The sequence below is a fragment of the Gekko japonicus genome, unplaced genomic scaffold (assembly GCF_001447785.1).
Source record: "Gekko japonicus isolate JY-2015 unplaced genomic scaffold, Gekko_japonicus_V1.1 scaffold459, whole genome shotgun sequence".
In the NCBI taxonomy this organism is placed as follows: Eukaryota; Metazoa; Chordata; class Lepidosauria; order Squamata; family Gekkonidae; genus Gekko; species Gekko japonicus.
The window spans coordinates 819,067-838,056 of NW_015173137.1; the positions used below are offsets into that span (position 1 = coordinate 819,067).

At 47.6% G+C, this 18,990-nt stretch overlaps 1 protein-coding gene across 1 annotated transcript in view; it reads left to right on the forward strand.

Moving 5' to 3' along the window:
* The first annotated feature begins 4,909 nt into the window (after window positions 1-4,909).
* Window positions 4,910-18,990, forward strand: part of LOC107119670 (chromosome unknown open reading frame, human C12orf10) — a 16,139-nt gene continuing 2,058 nt past the window's right edge. Inside the window, exons 1-6 of the mRNA XM_015422220.1 lie at window positions 4,910-5,053; window positions 6,715-6,827; window positions 8,522-8,681; window positions 11,546-11,695; window positions 13,814-13,936; window positions 15,328-15,509. Coding sequence (XP_015277706.1) covers window positions 4,943-5,053; window positions 6,715-6,827; window positions 8,522-8,681; window positions 11,546-11,695; window positions 13,814-13,936; window positions 15,328-15,509 — 839 coding nt within the window. The 5' untranslated portion in view covers window positions 4,910-4,942. The remainder of the gene's footprint in view (window positions 5,054-6,714; window positions 6,828-8,521; window positions 8,682-11,545; window positions 11,696-13,813; window positions 13,937-15,327; window positions 15,510-18,990) is intronic.

Consider the following 18,990-nt stretch of genomic DNA (forward strand, 5'->3'; position numbering starts at 1 on the left):
ATCTAAAATAAATGTCACTTTGTCCACTGGGCCATGTGAGCCATAAAATGTAATGCCAGGTACCGGAGTTACAAACTTTAGAAAGGACACCACTGGTATGCTCCAAGTTGGTGTACCCTCACTGCAAAGCGCCATGGGCAGGGAGGGTGCAGAGGAAAACCCTCACGGGTGGACTGGAGAGCCAGTGGTGTAGTGCTGGGCAGACACCCCTGCGCTGCCTGGAGAGGGGGGAAACCACTTCCCCAGCCGCTCCCGCCACCAATGCTGTGAGTCTGGGCCCCAGGCAGTGTTCCCTCTAAGCTGAGTTAGTGTGAGCTAGCTCACAGTTTTGTTAGCCTCCAGCTCACACGTTTTTGTCTTCGCTCAGGAAGGATGGCTCCAGAGCAAACTAATTTATGCTGTAGCCAAATCGCTCGCTCTCAACTTTAATGCCAGAAGCTCACAAAGTAGAATTTTTGCACTCACAAGACTCCACAGCATTAGAGGGAGCATTGGCCCCAGGGTAAAAACACAAAGTGGCTAAGTGTTGTTTTTTTGTGTTGATAAAAAATCTACAAATTATATTCATTTTTTAATTATATTTGGGCAAAAAGCCTACAGTAAGAATGGCTTCTACCATAGAGTGGTTGACCAAATACCAGAGTATCGCTGGGACATAACCAACATAATGACATCACTTCCAGCATGTACACATCACCAGTGATGTACCCTGGGCCTCCCTCCTGCGCCTGGTAAATTTCTTCACCGGCCAGCTGATCAGCAGCAGCGGGGGGTAGGTCAGGGCCTGAGGTCAGGCAACCCTAGTTACAGGTAAGTGCAATCCTGTTTACCATGTCAAAACTGTAGGGATGGGGTTGAAAGATTAATCCACACTGTATCAAACCTGGAACAATGTGTCAAATGATGGATAAAAAAGGGGATAAATGGGGGGGGGAGTGCGAATGGGTTGGTGGTTAGTCCTAGATGTGAGTAATGATTTTGGTATTAAAAAGGAACAAAAGTAGTTCCCAGAAGTTCCTAACTGTTATCTGAGTCAGTTTGGTGTAGTGGTTAAGAACGGTGGACTCTAATCTGGAGAACCAGGTTTGATTCCCCACTCCTCCACATGCAGCCAGCTGGGTGACCTTGGGCCAGTCCCAGTTCTCTCAGAGCTGTTCTCTCAAGAGCTGTTCTCTCAGAGCTCTTTCAGCCCCACCTACCTCACTGGGTGTCTGTTGTGAGGAGAGGAAGGGAAGGAGATTGTAAACCATTCTGAGACTCTGAATGAAGGGTGGGGTGTAAATCCAACTCTTCTCCTTCTCCTTCTTCCCACCTCTCAATGCCAGTCTTTTGGGTGAGGCACTGAGTCAAGGTTTTGTGTTAGTTTCTTTATTTGTTTTTCATTTTTATTCCAGGCTCTCTGGAGGTGGCATATTTGCATCCCGCTAGCATGAATGAATTAGGCAGGGGCCCTTTACTCATTTCAACCTCTATCTTTTGTCCTCTGTAGTCAGAATTTTCTTGTATCACTTTGATCCAGGTTAAATGCACACTAGGAGGGAACCAGGGCTTAACACCCCAACTGGGGATTTGGGATAAAGGAACAACAAGAAGATATTACAGGGCAAAGTGTTATATTTCTGGTGGTGTAGCAAGATATACCAGGCGGTGAAATATCTCAGCAGGCATAACAAGACATTTTAAGTAGTGCAAAAGAATACTTCAGGGGGCATAACAAAATATATCATGTAGCAGGATATAGCGGGCATAGAAGATTATTCCAGCCAAATATGTCAAGGGCATAACAAGACATGGTGGAGGAGGGAGGTAGAGGAAGATATATCAGGGGCATAGCAAGATTTCAGGGTAGCATGGTATAATCAGAGGCACAGAATGATAAGGTAGGGGAGAGTATACAAATACACGTCCAATGCCATAGCAGAACATAGCAGCAGATACAAAATACAACACGGAGTTTAACAGGGCAGATTTGGGGAAGGGGCATAGCAGGATATTATTGTGAGTTTGTTGCCCAATTCCAATTATGTTTTTTTACCTAAAGAGAAAACCTGGTGGGAGCCAGAATCAAGGCCTAACTTCACATTTTCTTGCATCCTCTCTGTGTCCTGGCAATCAGATATATGCTGCAACATTTATGTGCAAAACTCAATTTGCAGGTGTACAAGGGTCAATACAAATGGAGACCAGGGTGTGTGGGGAAAGCATCCTTCAGCCCCTCTACCCCACCCCTGCCATTTTCTTGACCTAAAAAATCCCCAGATGGCTGCCTTTTACACCATTACAGAATCTTACATGATCTGGCCAGCTGTCCCTATGAGACAAACGTCAGCTTCCTGTGGCTGTTTCAGGTCAGAAAAATGGCTTGGGGAGAAGGTTTACGCTTCCTCTTTCCCACCATGGTCCCAATCCAAATCAGTCCCCACATTCCTGGATTCGATGCAGATTCGGCTGATCAGGCAGCTGGTTCCCTTCCTCGAACGCAACAACTTAGCAACGGTGATCCACACAATGGTTATCGCCAGGGCTTTTTTTGTAGAAAAAGCCCAGCAGGAACTCATTAGCATAATGGACCACACCCAACAGCAGAAACTCATTAGCATATTAGGGCACATCCCTGACAGTGCAGCTTGTTAGCATATTAGGCCACGCCCCCATGCCTTCCCTTGGCTTGCCTGGGCAAGCCGGCCCTTGGACAGACATGGGGAGGCATTTAAATTCCTCCTTGATTTTTCCAGGGGCCCCCCTGGCCCACCCACCTCGGAGTTGCCCATGGGGGTGTCGGTCTTCAGGCCTTCCCTCTGTAGCCACGCATGCAGAGGTTTTGGCTGTAGTGGGCGTGACCAACTCTGAAGCCAGCCGGAACTCCGTTCCTGCCCAAAAATAGCCCTGGTTACCTCAAGACTAGACTACTGTAACACTCTCTACATGGGGCTGCCCTTGTTGCAGATCTGGAAGCTGCAGCTACTGCAGAATGCAGTGGCTAGCCATTTGATGGGTCTCCCCATGAGGGCGCATATCCAGCCTGCCCTGAAGATACTGCACTGGCTGCCGATAGCATACCGGATTCACTTCAAGGTGCTGGTTCTTAACTTTAAAGCCCTTTATGGCCAGGGTCCGACTTACCTGAGGGACTGCCTTTCCCCATATATAGCCCAGAGAGCACTACAGTCAGGGTCACAAAACCGACTGGCCCTCCCAGGTCCCAAAAAACAGGATCATGAAACCATGGGGAAAATCGGGCAAAGCCGTGGGTCAAAATGTGGTCGCGTGGCTTTGAGTGGGAAATTGACCAACAGAAGCGGGGCAAAGGGAGGTGCTACTGCGGTGCAGCTCTTGTGTGACCTCGGTCGGGGTTTTGTATATAGTTGCGGCCCACTGCATGTGTTGTTCTTAACCTTACTGAAATAAAGAGATATGCTGAAATCAGGATAGCCTCTTGAACCCACTATTTAACACCACCTGTGCTCTGTGTGTATTTATTTGTAAATAAGGCAGTGAATATAATACTCCCAATGCTTTATCCTCCAAAATTAGAGTTGCCCTACCAGGTTGGGGTTCTCCCAATTTTCAAGGTTGCAATCCGCCAGCCAGCTGGTGGGAAGCCCTACCCCCAAACAAGTTTTGCCCATCACCTGGAAGTGACATCATTGTGTTGCCGCCATCGGGGGAGAATCTCTAGTTTTTGGGCAAACTCTATGGTTTTGAAGGCAGAAAACCATGGAGTTTTACCCAAAAACTAGAGTGTCAACCCCGACGGCTGTGATGCGATGACATCACTTTGGGGTGGTGTCATCGCACCCCATGAAAAGTACTCGGTTCGATACATATTGACTCGGACCACGACATAAGAAACATGCATTTACTCAGTGCTTTCACACTACAAAGACAACAACAAACGACCAAGTGGCCAACTATATACATTTCCAAGGGACCACCCCTAGATTCCATTGGGGGGTTTGAATCTCCTGCCAAGGTTTCTATTGGTTCCCCTAGTGGACCTTAGGAGCCTAGTCCCTATTGTTCTTTTGGGAATCAAGCTCTGCTTGCCTGGCTACTGCCTGGTGGCAGTTCCAGGACACAACACCCCATACCCTTTGCGCATGTGGCAGAAGATCCCAGGCAGGACCCAGGAAGCTTCCCCCCCCCCCCCTAGGTAGGACCTGGCAACCGTATCCAAAACGAACGCTGGCACTCCCAAATCTCCAGGAATTTCCCAAGCTGGAGCTGGCAACTCTAAACTCTGTCACAAGGTATTCTTTGTGGAGGAGGAGATTGGATTTATACCCGGCCCTTCACTACCCAAAGGTGTCTCAGTGCGGCTTGCAAACTCCTTTCCCTTCCCTCCCCACAACAGACACCCTGTGAGGCAGGTGGGGCTGAGAGAGCTCTTGACAAAAACTGCTCTTTTTCAAGAACAGCTCTTATCAGAACTACGGCTTGCCCAAGGTCGTCCAGCCAGGTGCAAGTGGAGGAGTGGGGAATCAAACCCGGTTCTCCCAGATTAGAGTCCACGCACTTAACCACTACACCAAACTGGCTCTCTCAAGTAATTTAAGTTTGTGAGTGACTTGTGGCGAAGGTTTCACTACAGTCATTTAATTATTATTTTTTGGCCTGGCCTATTCGTGGGGAGGGTTTTTTTTTTAAAAAATCTATATAAAAGTTATTATTCTGTTAATCTTCACATACTTTTGGTGGAATTAAAACACACACGTACACAATGTTGTCCTAGGAAGGGAAATTCTTACTCCTGTCAGGGGAATTCTTTCTTTTAAAAAATCACCTCCACTTGTCCGTGGGGTAGTTGTGGACGCGTTTGCACTCCCAGGAATACGGTAAAGACGCTCATTCTGGCTGGGGATTAAACGTGAAGGCCCCGGCTTCTGTCGTCATGCGCATGCTCCGAGTGTCTCGTGTGCTTCCACGCTTGGCTCGGGGTCTCATGCCTGGCCCAAAGCGCCCACACCCGGCCCGCATTGGCACCCACGGGGGTACTTTCCACTGCGACGAGGCGCTCGCTTGTTTTCTTTTGCGCCTGCTTCCTTCTTATCAGGTATGCAATCCGGATCAGACAGGATCCAAAAGCTTGATCTGGATTTGATCCAACATCCTTTCCCGGGTGGTTCCCTTCTCCCCTTAAATGCACACGTCCCTGTTCCACGAAGAGAGGACGGGGAAGATGTCAGACAGCAAAGCTGATATGAAGACACCCCCCCCCCCCCCCCGGAGGAACCCCCCTCACCCCCCTCACCCCCCTCTCTCGTAATTTATGTACATTCTGCAGGCGCTCCAAATTGCATTGGTTTTGTTCTTAGTGTTACTACTATTAGATGCCGTGTTGCTTTAAAGCACACGCGCTATTTTATCCGGGCAAAAAGTCAGCCAGCCCCCCGTTGCATGGAAGTACACGCCTTCAGTGTCTGTCGGTAGAAATGCAGAATGCAAAAAGCATCCCCCTCCATTCAGTTGGCAGGACGTTCTTGCTTCCGACTTTTCTGTTAATCAGGATTGTAATTGCTTTGTGTTTAAAAATCAGAATTTCTCACATAGTTACGTTTTTCATATATTCTCTTTGGCTCCTAGCAAGATAAGAGGCGTGGAAAGTCTAGCCACGTGCGTTTACAGTCTTAAGAGGCAAAAGCTTGTTTGATGCACAAAGAAAAGAAGCCAACTTTCTTACAATTGCTGATTGTTTATTTAGAAATTTAAACCCCACTTTTCTCCCCAACCAGGACCCAAAGTGGCTCAGAGCATCCTTTGTCCATTTTATTCTCACAGCAACAGTTCTGTGAGGTAGGCTAAGGTGAGAATCTCAGAGATTGGCCCAAGGTCACCCTGCAAGCTTTCATGGCAGAGTGTGGATTTGAACCCGGGTCTCCCAGATCCCGGTCTGGTGCTGTATCTAATACAGGTTTAGGAATAATAGCCTACCTTTCAGCCAGATTTATTCCTAAAGTAGCTGTCTACATGAATTGCAAGTACTATATAAGGAGAGTTTCAGAGGCCCTGATCATCCAGGATGCAGATCTCATGTGATCCAGAACCCTTCTTGAATCCCTGCAGATCAGCACAGATGTTGGAGTGTGCACTCTTGACTCAAAATCTCGCATGCAAGAATGCTACTTTAACTATTCAGGACTGGTTTTGTACATTATGTGCATTTATGTGAAGAAGAAAAAGAGTTGTTTTTTTATACCCTGCTTTTCTGTACCCTAAGGAGTCTCAACCTTGCTTACAATTGCCTTTACCTTCCTCTCCCCACAACAGGCACCTTGTGAGGCAGGTGGGGCTGAAAGAGTTCTGAGAGAACTGTGACTGGCCACTGGTCACCCAGCAGACCTCATATGTCTCAGTGACTTAGAATCGCCTTTCCGTTCCTGTCCCCAAAACAGGGACCTTGTGGGGCTGAGAGAGTTCTGAGAGAGCTGTGACTGGCCCAAGGTCACCCAGCAGGCTTCATGTGGAGGAGTGGGGAACCAAACCCAGTTCTCCAGATTAGAGGCTGCCAATCGTAACCACTGCACCATGCTGGTGGAAACACTGGGTCCTCTTTGTGTCTCTTTTTCTGTGGACTGGCCATGGCAAAGGCTAACACCAGTCGAGAAAAAGGCAGTGAGGCAACAGTGATCAAAAGGCAAAGGCTTGGGGTAGTGTCAAGACATACTCGTTTCACTGCTTTGGCACATTTCTAGCATCTCCTTGTGTGCCCAACAGGATGCAGAGATCGTCCGGACGCGAGATCCCAAGTTGCTCTCGGAGTGTGATGTGGTGGTGGACGTTGGGGGTGAATACGACCCACAGAAGCATCGTTATGACCATCACCAGAGGTACTGCTGAGATCCTTCATGTATACCGTTGGATGTCTCAATACAGCAAGAGGAAAGTCAGTTCCAGCTCCCCATCCCTTCGTGCTCTCCTGGAGCACGCAAGGGAGAATTTCTGGTGACAGGGCTGGGGAGAAGAAGAGTATGTTTTTACACCTTGCTTTTCTCTACCTTTTTGGGAGCCACGGTGGCTCAGAGGTTAAGACACTGAGCGGCAGACCAGAACGTCTGTGGTCCAGCAGTTCAAGACCCTAGTGCGTGATGGAGTGAGCTCCTGTCTCTGGCCCCAGCTTCTGCCAACCTAGCAATTTGAAAGCAAGAAGTTGCAAGTCAATAGGTACCGCTTCAATGGGAAGGTAACAGCGTTCCGTGCGCCTCGGCGTCTAGTCATGCCAGCCACATGACCACGGAAACATCTTCAGATAGTGCTGGCTCTTCGGCTTGGAAATGGACATGAGCACTGCGCCCTAGAGTTGGATTCAACTAGCTTTTGAGTAAGGGAAACCTTTACCTTTCTCTACCTTAAGGAGCCTCAAAGTGGCTTACAATCTCCTCCCCTTACTCTCCCCATAATAGGCACCTTATGAAGTAGGCGAGGCTGAGAGAGTTCTGAGAGAACTGTGACTGGCCCAAGGTCACTGAGCGGGCTTCATATGGAGGAGCAAGGAATCAGTCCCAGTTCTTCAGATTAGAGTCTGCCATTCTTAACCACCACACCATGCTGTCTCTCTATCTGGGAGCACAGACAAGCAATGGCTGCCTTCCCTTCCACTGCATTGGGAAACTGTAAGAGAGGCAGCCCTAATGGGGGAAGAGGAAGGGATCTGTGTATCCAGAAAAACCTTCTGCAGTTTGCATAAAATGTGCTCATTAATGTGTCTCATTAATGCTGATCTCCTTCCACTCCCTCTGCGCTGTTGATGCCTTCCAGTTTTTTGTTTGCTGATGTGGTATGATGCCACCGTTACAGACTGCTTGGGAACTTATATTGGCCTCCTTGGCTTGAGACAGAACTGCCAGTTCTGCAGCCATTAGGAACTCTTCACTTCTGAGTAGCAGAGGTGTGAATTCTTGTCAGCTCGGAGGGGGGGAGAGAGCTGTAATGCTCTCTTTTCTCTCTATAGCCGCTCTTAATGCACTCTGAGGGCTAGTCTAGGGTCCCAGCCAGGATTGCTTGCTCCCCAGTGAGCCTGTTCAGATTTTGAGACCCCCTTCTGAGGCCCTGCTCTTCATAACGCCTCCCCCCCAGGTGAGGTGGGTGGCCAGGGAGGGACGGGACTTTTCCAGTGGTGAGGAAACGGCTGTGGAATGCCTCCCCAACACTCTGCCCAACACTCTGCCTTTAACTTTTTGGTGCTGGGATAAAACATCTTTATTTTCTCAGCAATCGCTCTGTTCCTTCTGAGTCTGGATAATACCCCCCCCCCCCCCCCCCCCCCCCAAGTTTTTGACTTGGGAGAGTTGTCATTTGACACTGTTTTGTTCGAATTGTTGGTTTTTGTTTTTAACTTGGCATTGCTTCTGTGCAGTTTTACTCTCTGTCGTGCCGCTATTATTTGTTTCAGGTTCATTCTATTATATTGACTGTATTGATTTGGAAATCGCTTTGGCCACATTTTTTTTTTGTCAAAAGCAGTATATAAATACCTTGGGTCAAATAAGAATTGCTCTCCCTGGTCCCTGTCTGATTGCTGCAGATCGTTTGGAGAGTCGATGCACAGCCTGAACCCGAATAAACCTTGGCAGACCAAGCTGAGCAGTGCGGGGCTAGTGTATTTCCATTTTGGCTCCCAGATTCTGGCCAACCGGTTGGGCCTGAAGGAAGAGGATCCTGTCGTGCGGGTGCTCTATGACAAGGTACCAGCTGGGAAGGGAAATGTGTGTGGATTGGCATTAATGGAACATGTAAACCGCTCAGAGCCCTCAGGGGGTGAGCGGTATATAAAATTGAAGGTGGTGGCTGATCCTCCTCCCAATCTTAAAAGTCTCCATAATAGTTGAAGAAGAAAATATAGCCAAACTCTGGCCCCCTTCCTTCTGAAGCTCTTCAGATTGGGGGAGCACGTTTCAGAATGCTTATTCGCAAGCACCTGTAAGCTAAATATGAGCAGTCCGCGTGATACAGTGGCAAAAAAGGTTGCTACGGTCTTGGGGTGTCTCAAGGGAAGCATAACATCCAAATCACAAGATGTCATGGTCCTGCTGTACACCGCATTGGTCAGGCCACACCTAGAGTACGGTGTGCAGTTCTGGAGGCCTCCTGTCATGGGCAGAATGGAGCGGGTGCAGAGGAGAGCGACAGGGATGGTCCGGGGGGCCTGGAGAACAACCCCTCTGAGGAAAGGCTGAGGGACTTGGGAATGTTTAGTCTGGAGAAGAGGAGGTTGAGTGGGGACATGACTGCTCTCTTGAAGTATCTGAAGAGCTGTCACTTAAAGGAGAGCGGGTCCTGTTGGCAGCAGAGGAGAGGACTCGCAAGATTGGGTTTAAATTAAGGGCGGGAAGGTACCGCCTGGATATTAGGAAAACCCTTTTTACAGTAAGAGTTGTGCAACAGTGGAATCAGCTGCCTAGGGAGCCTTGAAGCAGCGGCTGAGCAAACACTTGTCAGGGATGCTCTGACAGATCCGGCATCGAGCAGGGGGTTGGACTAGGTGGCCCGTATGGCCCCTTCCAACTAATGGAATGATTTGCCAGTGTCCCCGGCTCTGAGTCAGTGATGGGACTGGTGGCTCAGAAGTGCGTGTGTGGAATGCTATGGATTGTTCCTGGCTTCTCTTTTCCCGTCTGGAGTTTTTTGTTTTCGAGGTACGTGCTCTATGGCATAGTGGCTTCCAGACAATGTTCCAGTGAACACAGGTCTTCCTTGGGTAGACCTGGGTGCTCATGGAGGACCACCTGGAGTCTCATGGAGCCTGGGTGACATCATCTATGAGAAGATCAATAAGGCAACTTGCCCACCATTATAATCCTCCTCTGTGCCCCCACAAGAAAATTCTGGATGCATTCTAGGTTGCATTCTGAATGCACTCAGCATAACGGCAAAGTCCTACAGGCCCTGCCTTGTATGAATTGAATATGTGCCCTGGAACACTTGGATGTCAGGCCCTTTTTGCAGAGGAGTGGGCTTCTCAGTCAATTTGTGGGCCAGTAGGGAGCTGTGGTGGCTCAAGTGCTTAAGACGCTGAACTGCAGGCTGTGGAAGGTCAGTAGTTCAGCAGTTCGAGACCCGGGTGCCGCGAGACGGAGTGAGCTCCCGTCTCTAGTTTCAGCTCCTGCCAACCTAGCAGTTCGAAAGCAAGAAATTGCAAGTAGATAAATAGGTACCACTTCGGTGGGAAGGTAACAGCGTTCCGTGCACCTTGGTGTTTAGTCATGCCGGCCACATGACCACGGAAACGTCTTCGGACAGCGCTGGCTCTTCGGCTTTGAAACGGAGATGAGCACCGCAACCCTAGAGTCGGATTTGGCTGGCTTTCGAGCAAGGGAACCTTTACCTTTTAGGGAAGCAAAAGAAAGCCTCCCACATCTATGGCTGTTGCTGCTTCTGAAACCCATAGATGCCTTGATCCTTTGATGTTGACTGCACAGCCTGGTCAAACAGTTGTTTTCTCTTCCAAGGCTGTGTATGGTGAGGGTATACCCCTGTTGTCAAATGGATCCAGTATGGGATGTTCCGTTAGATCAGGATTGGTGAGGGGGCCGCGGCTCAGTGGTAGACCCTCTGCTTGAAATGCAGAAGGTCCCAAGTTCAGTCCCAGGCATCTCCCGTTAAGGATCAGGTAGCAGGTGACGTGAAAGTCCTCAATCTGAGACCCTGGAGAGCTGCTGCCAGCCTGAGCAGACAGTACTGGACTTGACAGACCAAGACGGTTTCACGGGTTCACACAGAGGTCAGAATCAGTGTTCCCTCTAAGCTGAGTTAGTGTGAGCTAGCTCACAGTTTTTTAGCCTCCGGCTCACACATTTTTGTCTCAGCTCAGGAAGGAGGGCTCCAGAGCAAACTAATTTATCCAGTAGCCAAATTGCTCATTCACAACTTTAATGCCAGTAGCTCACAAGGTAGAATTTTCGCTCGCAAGGCTACGCAGCTTAGAGGGAACATTGGTCAGAATCCCTCTTCTTCAGGGAGGGGGCTGTGGTTCAGTGGTGGAGAATCATCTACTTGGCATGCAGAAGGTCTCGGGTTCAATCCCCTGGCATTTCCGGTTAAGAATCAGGTAGCAGGTGCTGTTAAGCACCTCAGCCTGGAGCCCTGGAGAGTCTGAGTAGACAATATATCTGACCTTGATGGACAGATGGTCTGATTCTGTATGAGACAGCTTCATTTGTACCTATGGCAACTGCCAAGGACTCCGAGTGGATTTTGTTATGGCTCCGATTTATTTTCCCATTCACAAGTACCTTCAATGACACAGTTGCTGGCTTTGTTGTCATTTCATCCTACGCTTCTGTAGTGTACGTGTAAATGCTAGTCCTCTGGATCCTTAGCACCCAGTCATTGCCCTCTTGCCACGGGGAAGCAGCTCCTGCGCTGATCAACGTATATGTGATGTGGCCCTGTGTTTTGCTTGAAACAGCTCTTAGGTTGCCACGAGCAACAGGTGTTGCGGCCTAGCTTATAAGGAGTGCTCGGGTTAGTGGGTCCCTGCCCTATAAACCCACTCTCAAGGGCCTTAATCTGAACAAACCTTTCTGATCCCTGCTCTTCCTCCCTCCAGTTGTATGAGAACTTTGTGGAGGAGATTGACGCGATAGACAATGGCATCTCCCAGTGGGAGGGGGAGCCCTGCTATGCTGTGAGCACCAATGTGAGCGCCAGGGTGAGCTATCTGAACCCCCGCTGGAATGACGGAGACCAAGACACTGAGGTGAGAAGGTGAAACTAGTGCAGAGGTGATGTGAGGGTATGTCTGTAAGTATTTCCCCTAGCCATCTTGGAATGAACATCCAAGCTATCTGAAGCATATTTTTCCTGTAACGATTCTGAATCAACTGACCTCTAGAGAAGGTTGCCCAGAGACTATTTGCCTTAACTTTCACACCCCAATCCTGTCAGACTGTTCTTTATATCGGAGGGAGTCATGCCTTTTGTGATCTTTCTAATTTTTCTGAGGCACAGGTAAGCAGTCAAGAAATAGTCTAGTTGTTGTTCAGTCGCACAGTCAAGTCCGACTCTTCGCGACCCCATGGACAAGATCCCGCCAGGCCCTCCTGTCTTCCGCCGTCCTCTGAAGTTTGCTCAGTTTCATGTTCGTTGCATCTATGACACTGTCTAACCATCTCATCCTTTGCCGTCCCCGTCTTCTTTGACCTTCAATATTTCCCAGCATCAGGGTCCCAAACATTGAAGAAATGGGCCTGTTGTCTTAACTGGCCCACTTTACTAAACAGGGAGCTATTCTGCGTTGGTTGTGTGGCAGCATCCAAATGCAATGTATTTATTTCATTTATACCCCACCTTTCTCCTTCATGAGGACCCAAAGTGGTTTACATCATTCTCTTCTCCATTTTATCCTCACAACAACCCTGTGAGGCAGGTTAGGCTGAGAGTGTGACTGGTCCAAAGTCACCCAGTGAGCTTCCATGGAATAAGTGAGGATTCGAACCTGGATCCCCCAGTTCCTGGTCTGATGCTCTTAACCACTACTCCACACTGGCTCTTTATACGTTCTCCTCGAGAAACATTGAGTAGATGCCTGATGGGCTGCAGGCCGTTTTACCTGGTCCGCAGCTCTCCAGTGTGATATCTGCAGGGTGGCCTCTTCTGCTCTTCATTAAGTAATTGTGGAAGTAAGTAAAAAGGTAGCAAATATTTGGGTACGGGTTGTGTTCTGCAGCTTCTGTTCCTGACCTCCCGGTTTCCACCTGGGGGATCTTGCATTCAGTCATCATGACCTTGGCTCAGCACCAGCTTGGGTGCAGCCAGGTTCAAGGGCCTGGCGCAACAGCTTGGTACCCTAATCTGTTTTCTAGAAGGCCAGACCGCTCGTGACGTCCACAGACTGGTGTCTGTTTGCAGAAGACTCGTTGGCTAGGGAGCAGCTGGGTACGTGTCTCTCCCCCACCTGCCTGGAATGACTCTCAGCTGATGCACAGTAGAGAGGACACGAGATAACAAGCCATTTGCTTATCTCGAGCAGTGCAGAGAGAGGTCGGCCGCCAACACGGCTGTCGTCTGGCATGCTCCAAATAGATGGGTAGCTAAGACATCAGCCCAGGTGAGAACAGACTATGTGAACTGAGGCCATGCGTAATTCCAGGTTTCCTTGATAGCGACCCCGGATGAGCCGATAAAACTTGCCTTTTGAATGAACCATGATCTGGATAAATAGGTTGCTTGTACAATATCTCAGTTTGCCTCATTAGCCTAAAAGAGTCATTATAACCTTGTCTGGTTCATTGCTCCGCCCAACCGTGGAGGCCATTCAGGACTATGGTGGACACTCGAGTGCAATTTATTTAAATGAAAAGTTTATTCAGTAAAAGGAAAGTTGGATACAAAGCTTTGCAAGTTCCCCTTTGATTCTATGAACAAATCATACAGACGTTAAGTTCAATTCACCATCCTGGTCAGAATAACATTCTGTTTATCAGACTTTTTACCATGCAACATACAGGTTAGTTTTAACTCTTCTGTATACACTCCTTTGGTTTCTCCTCTTTATTTGGAGTCTTGTTCCTCTTCCAGTATCTAGCAAAGACTAACCTTGCAAAGGTATGGCATTTAAAACAAATTCTTGCATATCTTTGGGCAGAAAGTCTACATAATTCAACAAGAAACTCTCAAGTGCATTTTGGTATGAATACTGGCCCACTCATATTGCCCACCTTGAAATACCAGGTCCTTGACTATTTTCTGTATTAAGGCACTCCCCCCCCCCCGATGATGTTTAGTTTTTAACCAGTTTTATAAAAATAATAACTGGCTTGCTTGAGGGCAGCAGTTGTCCGGGGCTTTGGAACTTAATGGCCATTTCTTTTCCCAGGCTGGATTCCAGAAGGCCATGGAGCTGGTGGGCAGTGAATTCCTAGACCGGCTTGATTACTACCACCGTGGCTGGCTGCCGGCGCGTGCCCTTGTGGAAGAGGCCATCCAGCAGCGCTTTGAGGTACATTTGCTCCTCTCACCCTTCCCTGGTGGCTTTGTAAGAGTTGGCAGGATCTAAGGCCTTCCTTGCCCATGGACCTCAACTCCTCTGCAAGCACCTGCTTTGCACAAGCTGAGATTTCTTACACAGAAGCAAGTCCCATTTTTTGAAAATATGTGCAAGTCCCACTTGTCACTGCTCAGCTGTGGTACATACTCTGCATAGCAGCTTCTCTTTGTCATCCCTTCGCTAGGGAGGTGAGGTCAGCAGCAGTCCCGATCCAAGGCTTTTTCTGTGGTGGCCCCTATTTGCAAAATGTGTTGCAGTATGTCAAAGCACCTGTCCTGGCTGCTTTCAGGATGGATTGTAAAACTCTTTTCATTTCGTAAATCTTTTTTTTTTTTTTAAGTGGACAGTTGGTTCCTGTTGGTTCTGATGGCCTTTCGTGTGGGTTTTGATTGATATGTGCCTGTTCTTGATTGATGTTGATGGTTTGCTTTTACTGTGTCCCATAAGATGTGAAGGCTTGGGAAAACTTTCCCTCCCTAAAGACTGTTTTTAATGTTTCTCGTGCAAAATTTGGGAAATGTTGGAGAGCACTGCGGGGGGGGAATGCTCCTATGGAATAGATTTTTCTCTCTCTTTTGGAATGAATGAAATGTGCTAAGATAGCATAGGGTGCGCCAGTTTGCAACTCTCTGGCATTAATATTGGGTGTATTTGCCATTTTGCTCGTAGTTTGTATGTTTCATAGATATGCCAGTCAGTACAATTTTATATACTAACAAAATATAAATGATGTATTTCACATTCTAAAACTGCAAAATATGTTGAGGTTTGATAAGGAAGTTAAGTATGGCATATATTTCAATTTTCTCTTAACGCCTAATAAAGGTTTTTTAATTGAATTTAAAAAATTCTCCCTACAAATTAACTTTTTCTCTTGGGCAAAACCTCCCCTCCCCTCAACTTCAAAACTTCTGGAAATTTTACATTTTTAGCTTAAAACCATTTATAAATGCAATGAATGAATGAATGTGCATCTGACTCTCTTGCCTGATGCCATCTTACCACTGGGAGGGTAAGGATAGAAACGAGAGCTGTGCAAAAGGGATATGATCCAGTTAGCATTTTTTCCAGTCCTAGATTTCCTAGTGGATACTGCATTGTTTCCTGCCCCCTTCCCCCCAATTATACAGCCATGAGGACTAGAAACTTAGAAGAAGAAGGAAAAACATGACCTTCAGGATTCTGATAATGTTGCTAGATTCTGCACTGGACTCAAGACTTTGTTCATTTTCCGTGGAATTACAGGAGTGCATTTCTTCGTCTTTCCTGCCAACAGCTCTTCCCAGTCTGAATCATTGGTTTGGTGCAGTAGCTGATAACAAACTCTGTGCATCTCTTGGTAGGTCGACCCGAGTGGCGAGATCCTGCTGCTGGGCCAGGGCGGTTGCCCGTGGAAGGAACATCTTTTCACCCTGGAACAAGAACTGGGCATAAAGAAGCCCCTCAAATTTGTCTTGTACACAGATCTCAGTGGCAAGTGGCGGGTGCAGTGTGTCCCTGTCGGCCTTCACACCTTCCAGAACCGGTGAGCGTGGGCATCCAGATGTCCTTCTGACAGTCTTGTTTCTTGTGGAGGGGACTCTGGGATGGTCCTGAGATTCCTATACACTCTGCAGAGATCCCAGATCCCGAGTGTCATCTTTTCTGTTACACCACGATTCTGGTATTTATTTAAAAACATTAACAAGCCTTGTGGCCCATTACAATGCAATCCCCGACATAACTGTACGCCTATTGATTCCATTAGACTTGGACAGGGGTCATTTCCTGCAGGAGCGCACAGGAGCGGAGCTCCGGCAGTAAAGAGCCCAGGGGGCGGGCACATGCAACAAGCCCTGCCCCCTGCTCCCAGCAGCAGTCAGTCAGAGTGAGAAGCAGCCAGGTCAGTTGCAGAGCTCCCCTGGTCCAAAACAGTCCAGTGGCACCTTTAAGACCAAGTTTTATTCAGGTACAAGCTCTCCCTCCTCTGCGAGGACAGATCTGCATGTTCCCCCCCCCCCCCAAATAGCTAGCAATCCAAAACAGTCCAGTGGAGCCTGAGCAGTGGGTGTTGCCTTCTGACACACTTCCGGTGATGTTAGGGGGTGTGGCATATGCTAATGAGTTATGCTAATGAGCTCCTGCACCTCTTTTTCTACAAAATGACCCCTGGCACTTGGAAGGAATAACTCTGCTGGGGATTGCCCTGTTGTTGTGGCGTCTGCTTTTGTGAGCCAGAGCTTTGTTTCTTGCATCTGACGAAGGGGGCTAACAGCCCACAGTCAAATTTGTTAGTCTTCAAAGTGTCACAAGTCCTTTGCATTGGCTTCTGTCCAGATGGCATTTATTCAAAATATTCAGGTGTGTAGCCGTGTTGGTCGGAAGCAGTAGAACAGAGTTTGAGTCCAGTGGCAGGGCTTCTAGTGTCCTGGCCCCACTGGTGGACCTCCTGATGGCACCTGGTATTTTTGGCCACTGTGTGACAGAGTGTTGGACTGGATGGGCCATTGGCCTGATCCAACATTGGCGTCTCTTATGTTCTTATGGCACCTTTAAGACCAACAAAGTTTTATTCAGTATATGAGCTTCCATGTGCACGCACATGTCCTCATTGAATAAAACGTCATTGGTCTTAAATATGCCACTGGACTCACTTTATTCAAAATACTCGTAACCTTTCTCTCCATAACAAAGTTTGAGTCCGGTGGCACCTTTAAGACCAACACAATTATCGGTCTTAAAAGTGCCACTGGGTTCAAACTTTGTTCTGCTGCTTCAGACGAACACGGCTACCCACCTGAATCTACTTTCTCTCCATAGTGTAAGTCCACTTACAGCATATTAAAAACCTTTATTTAAAACCTTTATTGTCGGGGGTGGAAGGAGAGGGGAAGGTGGAACAAGGAAACAATTTGGAAGTCTCATCCCACCTATCAAACTCTCTCCCCTGATGCAGTGGTACTCACTCTGCCTATTGCAGAGAGCCACAGTCACAATTCCCTGTAATCAGAAGAGCGACGTGACTTTCATATGCCCTGTGTGCACCACCCCAGCACACACCCCAATTACCAGAGCACGTATTTTGGAGAGGGCAGAGCATCTGTTTGGCATGCAGAAGATCCTAGGTTCCATCCCTGGTCTTTCCAGTTATAAAGGATCCAGTAGGAGGTGATGTGAAAGACCTCTGCCTAAGACCATTGAGAGCCACTGCCAGTCTTGAGTAGACAGTACTGACCTCGATGGCCCATTGGTTCAGTATAAAGCAACTTCATGCATTGTCTTTCTTCACCACTGCTGAATTGGCCCACCTGAATGAGAGGAAGGGCCTGTGAGTCAGAGTTATAACACAAAACAATGTGCAAAACTTACAATTCTCCAGAACTCTATTATGCTGGATGTTTAAAAAACTAACAAACGTGTTAAAACTTCAAGTTTTAATCTTGTTTTGGGGAAGAACAGGTGATTGGGGGGGGTCAACAGTGGGAGGGCTTCTAATGTCCTGGCCCCACTGGTGGACCTCCTGATGGCACTGGTATTTCTGGCCACTGTGTGACACAGAGTGTTGGACTGGATGGGCCTTTGGCCTGATCCAACATTGGCGTCTCTTATGTTCTTATGTTCTTATTGGAACCCTCTCTCTGTGCTGAGTTTTCTACTTGCTAGGAGTGTTGTTTGGTGTAGTGGTTAGGAGCACGGACTCTAATCTGGGAGAATCGGGTTTGATTCCCCACTCCTCCCAATGCAGCTGCTGGTGTGACCTTGGGTCAGTTACAAGTTGTTTCGGAGCTGTTCTCTCACAAGCAGTTCTCAGAAGAGCTCTCTCAGCCCCACCTACCTCACAGGGTGTCCATTGTGGGGAGGGGAAGGGAAAGGAGATTGTACGGCTCCTTCAGGTAGTGAATGGCGGAGTATAAATCCAAGCTCCTCCTCCTCCTCCTCCTTATCCTCCTTCTCTGGGTTTGCATTCAACAGGCATATGCCCCACTTCATTACATTCACCTACATATGTTGACCTAACCTCATATTCATTTCTTCAGTCATTTATTTTATTTGAAGCGTACATTAGCTGCTTTTCTTCCTTAACGGAGCTCAAGGCAGCTTACCATATAGATAAAATACATAAAATAAAATACATAAAAACATTTAAAAATTACAATTTAGAAATGCTAATAACTTTATCAAATGCAGTCCAAAATAAAACTGTCTTCGACTGCCTCCTGAAGATCGAAAGTGAGGGGGCCCGGTGCACCTTCCCGGGGAGGTCATTCCGTAATTGTGGGACTACCACTGAAAAGGCCCTCTCTAGTGTACCCACCAAGTGAGCTTCTTTGATTGGCGGTACAGTCAGGAGGAGGGCCTCTCTCTGTGATCGTAATTCCAGGGCATAGGACCCCCACATCTCCACAGCCTTGACTTAAACATCATAGAGAAAATGTGTGGTGGTTTTAAAAATAAAACTATTAGTTTTCTCTAGAGCTTGTAATAATGATGACGCTATCCCAGTTTCTTTTTTTTTTTTTTGGTAAGTAACTTTATTTATTTTTTTGTTACACCTAAATAACTATAAAAGATAAGAAAAGGGGGGAAAAGGGGAAAAAAAATAACAAACCCCCGGGATACAGGACAGTAAATGAAAAACCCACACTATAACTAAAAACCCAAGAAAGGAAGGTCTTAAACGGTTAGTACTCAGTTATAAAACACATAGCTTTTTGTTTAAAACAATGAATTTAGGAGTTAGTGAGTCCAATTTTAGTAATAATCTGTTATCTTCTCAAAGTGTGCAAAGTCTCTTTTATCTTCTTCAGTATAACTCTTTGAGTTTTTGAGGGCTACTTGGGAACTCTCAGTCGCAGATCATATGTTTCCCTGGCCAAGCCTCCTTCTGCTCTTGCTGGGTCTTTGTCCGTTTCTGTGCTAGCTGCTGTTAAGCCACTCACATCTGGCCGTTCCTCTTCTTTCGCTCCGAAGAACTGCTTCAACCATTCTTCTGCTTTGAAAACCAAATCAATCTTTTCTCTTTTCTC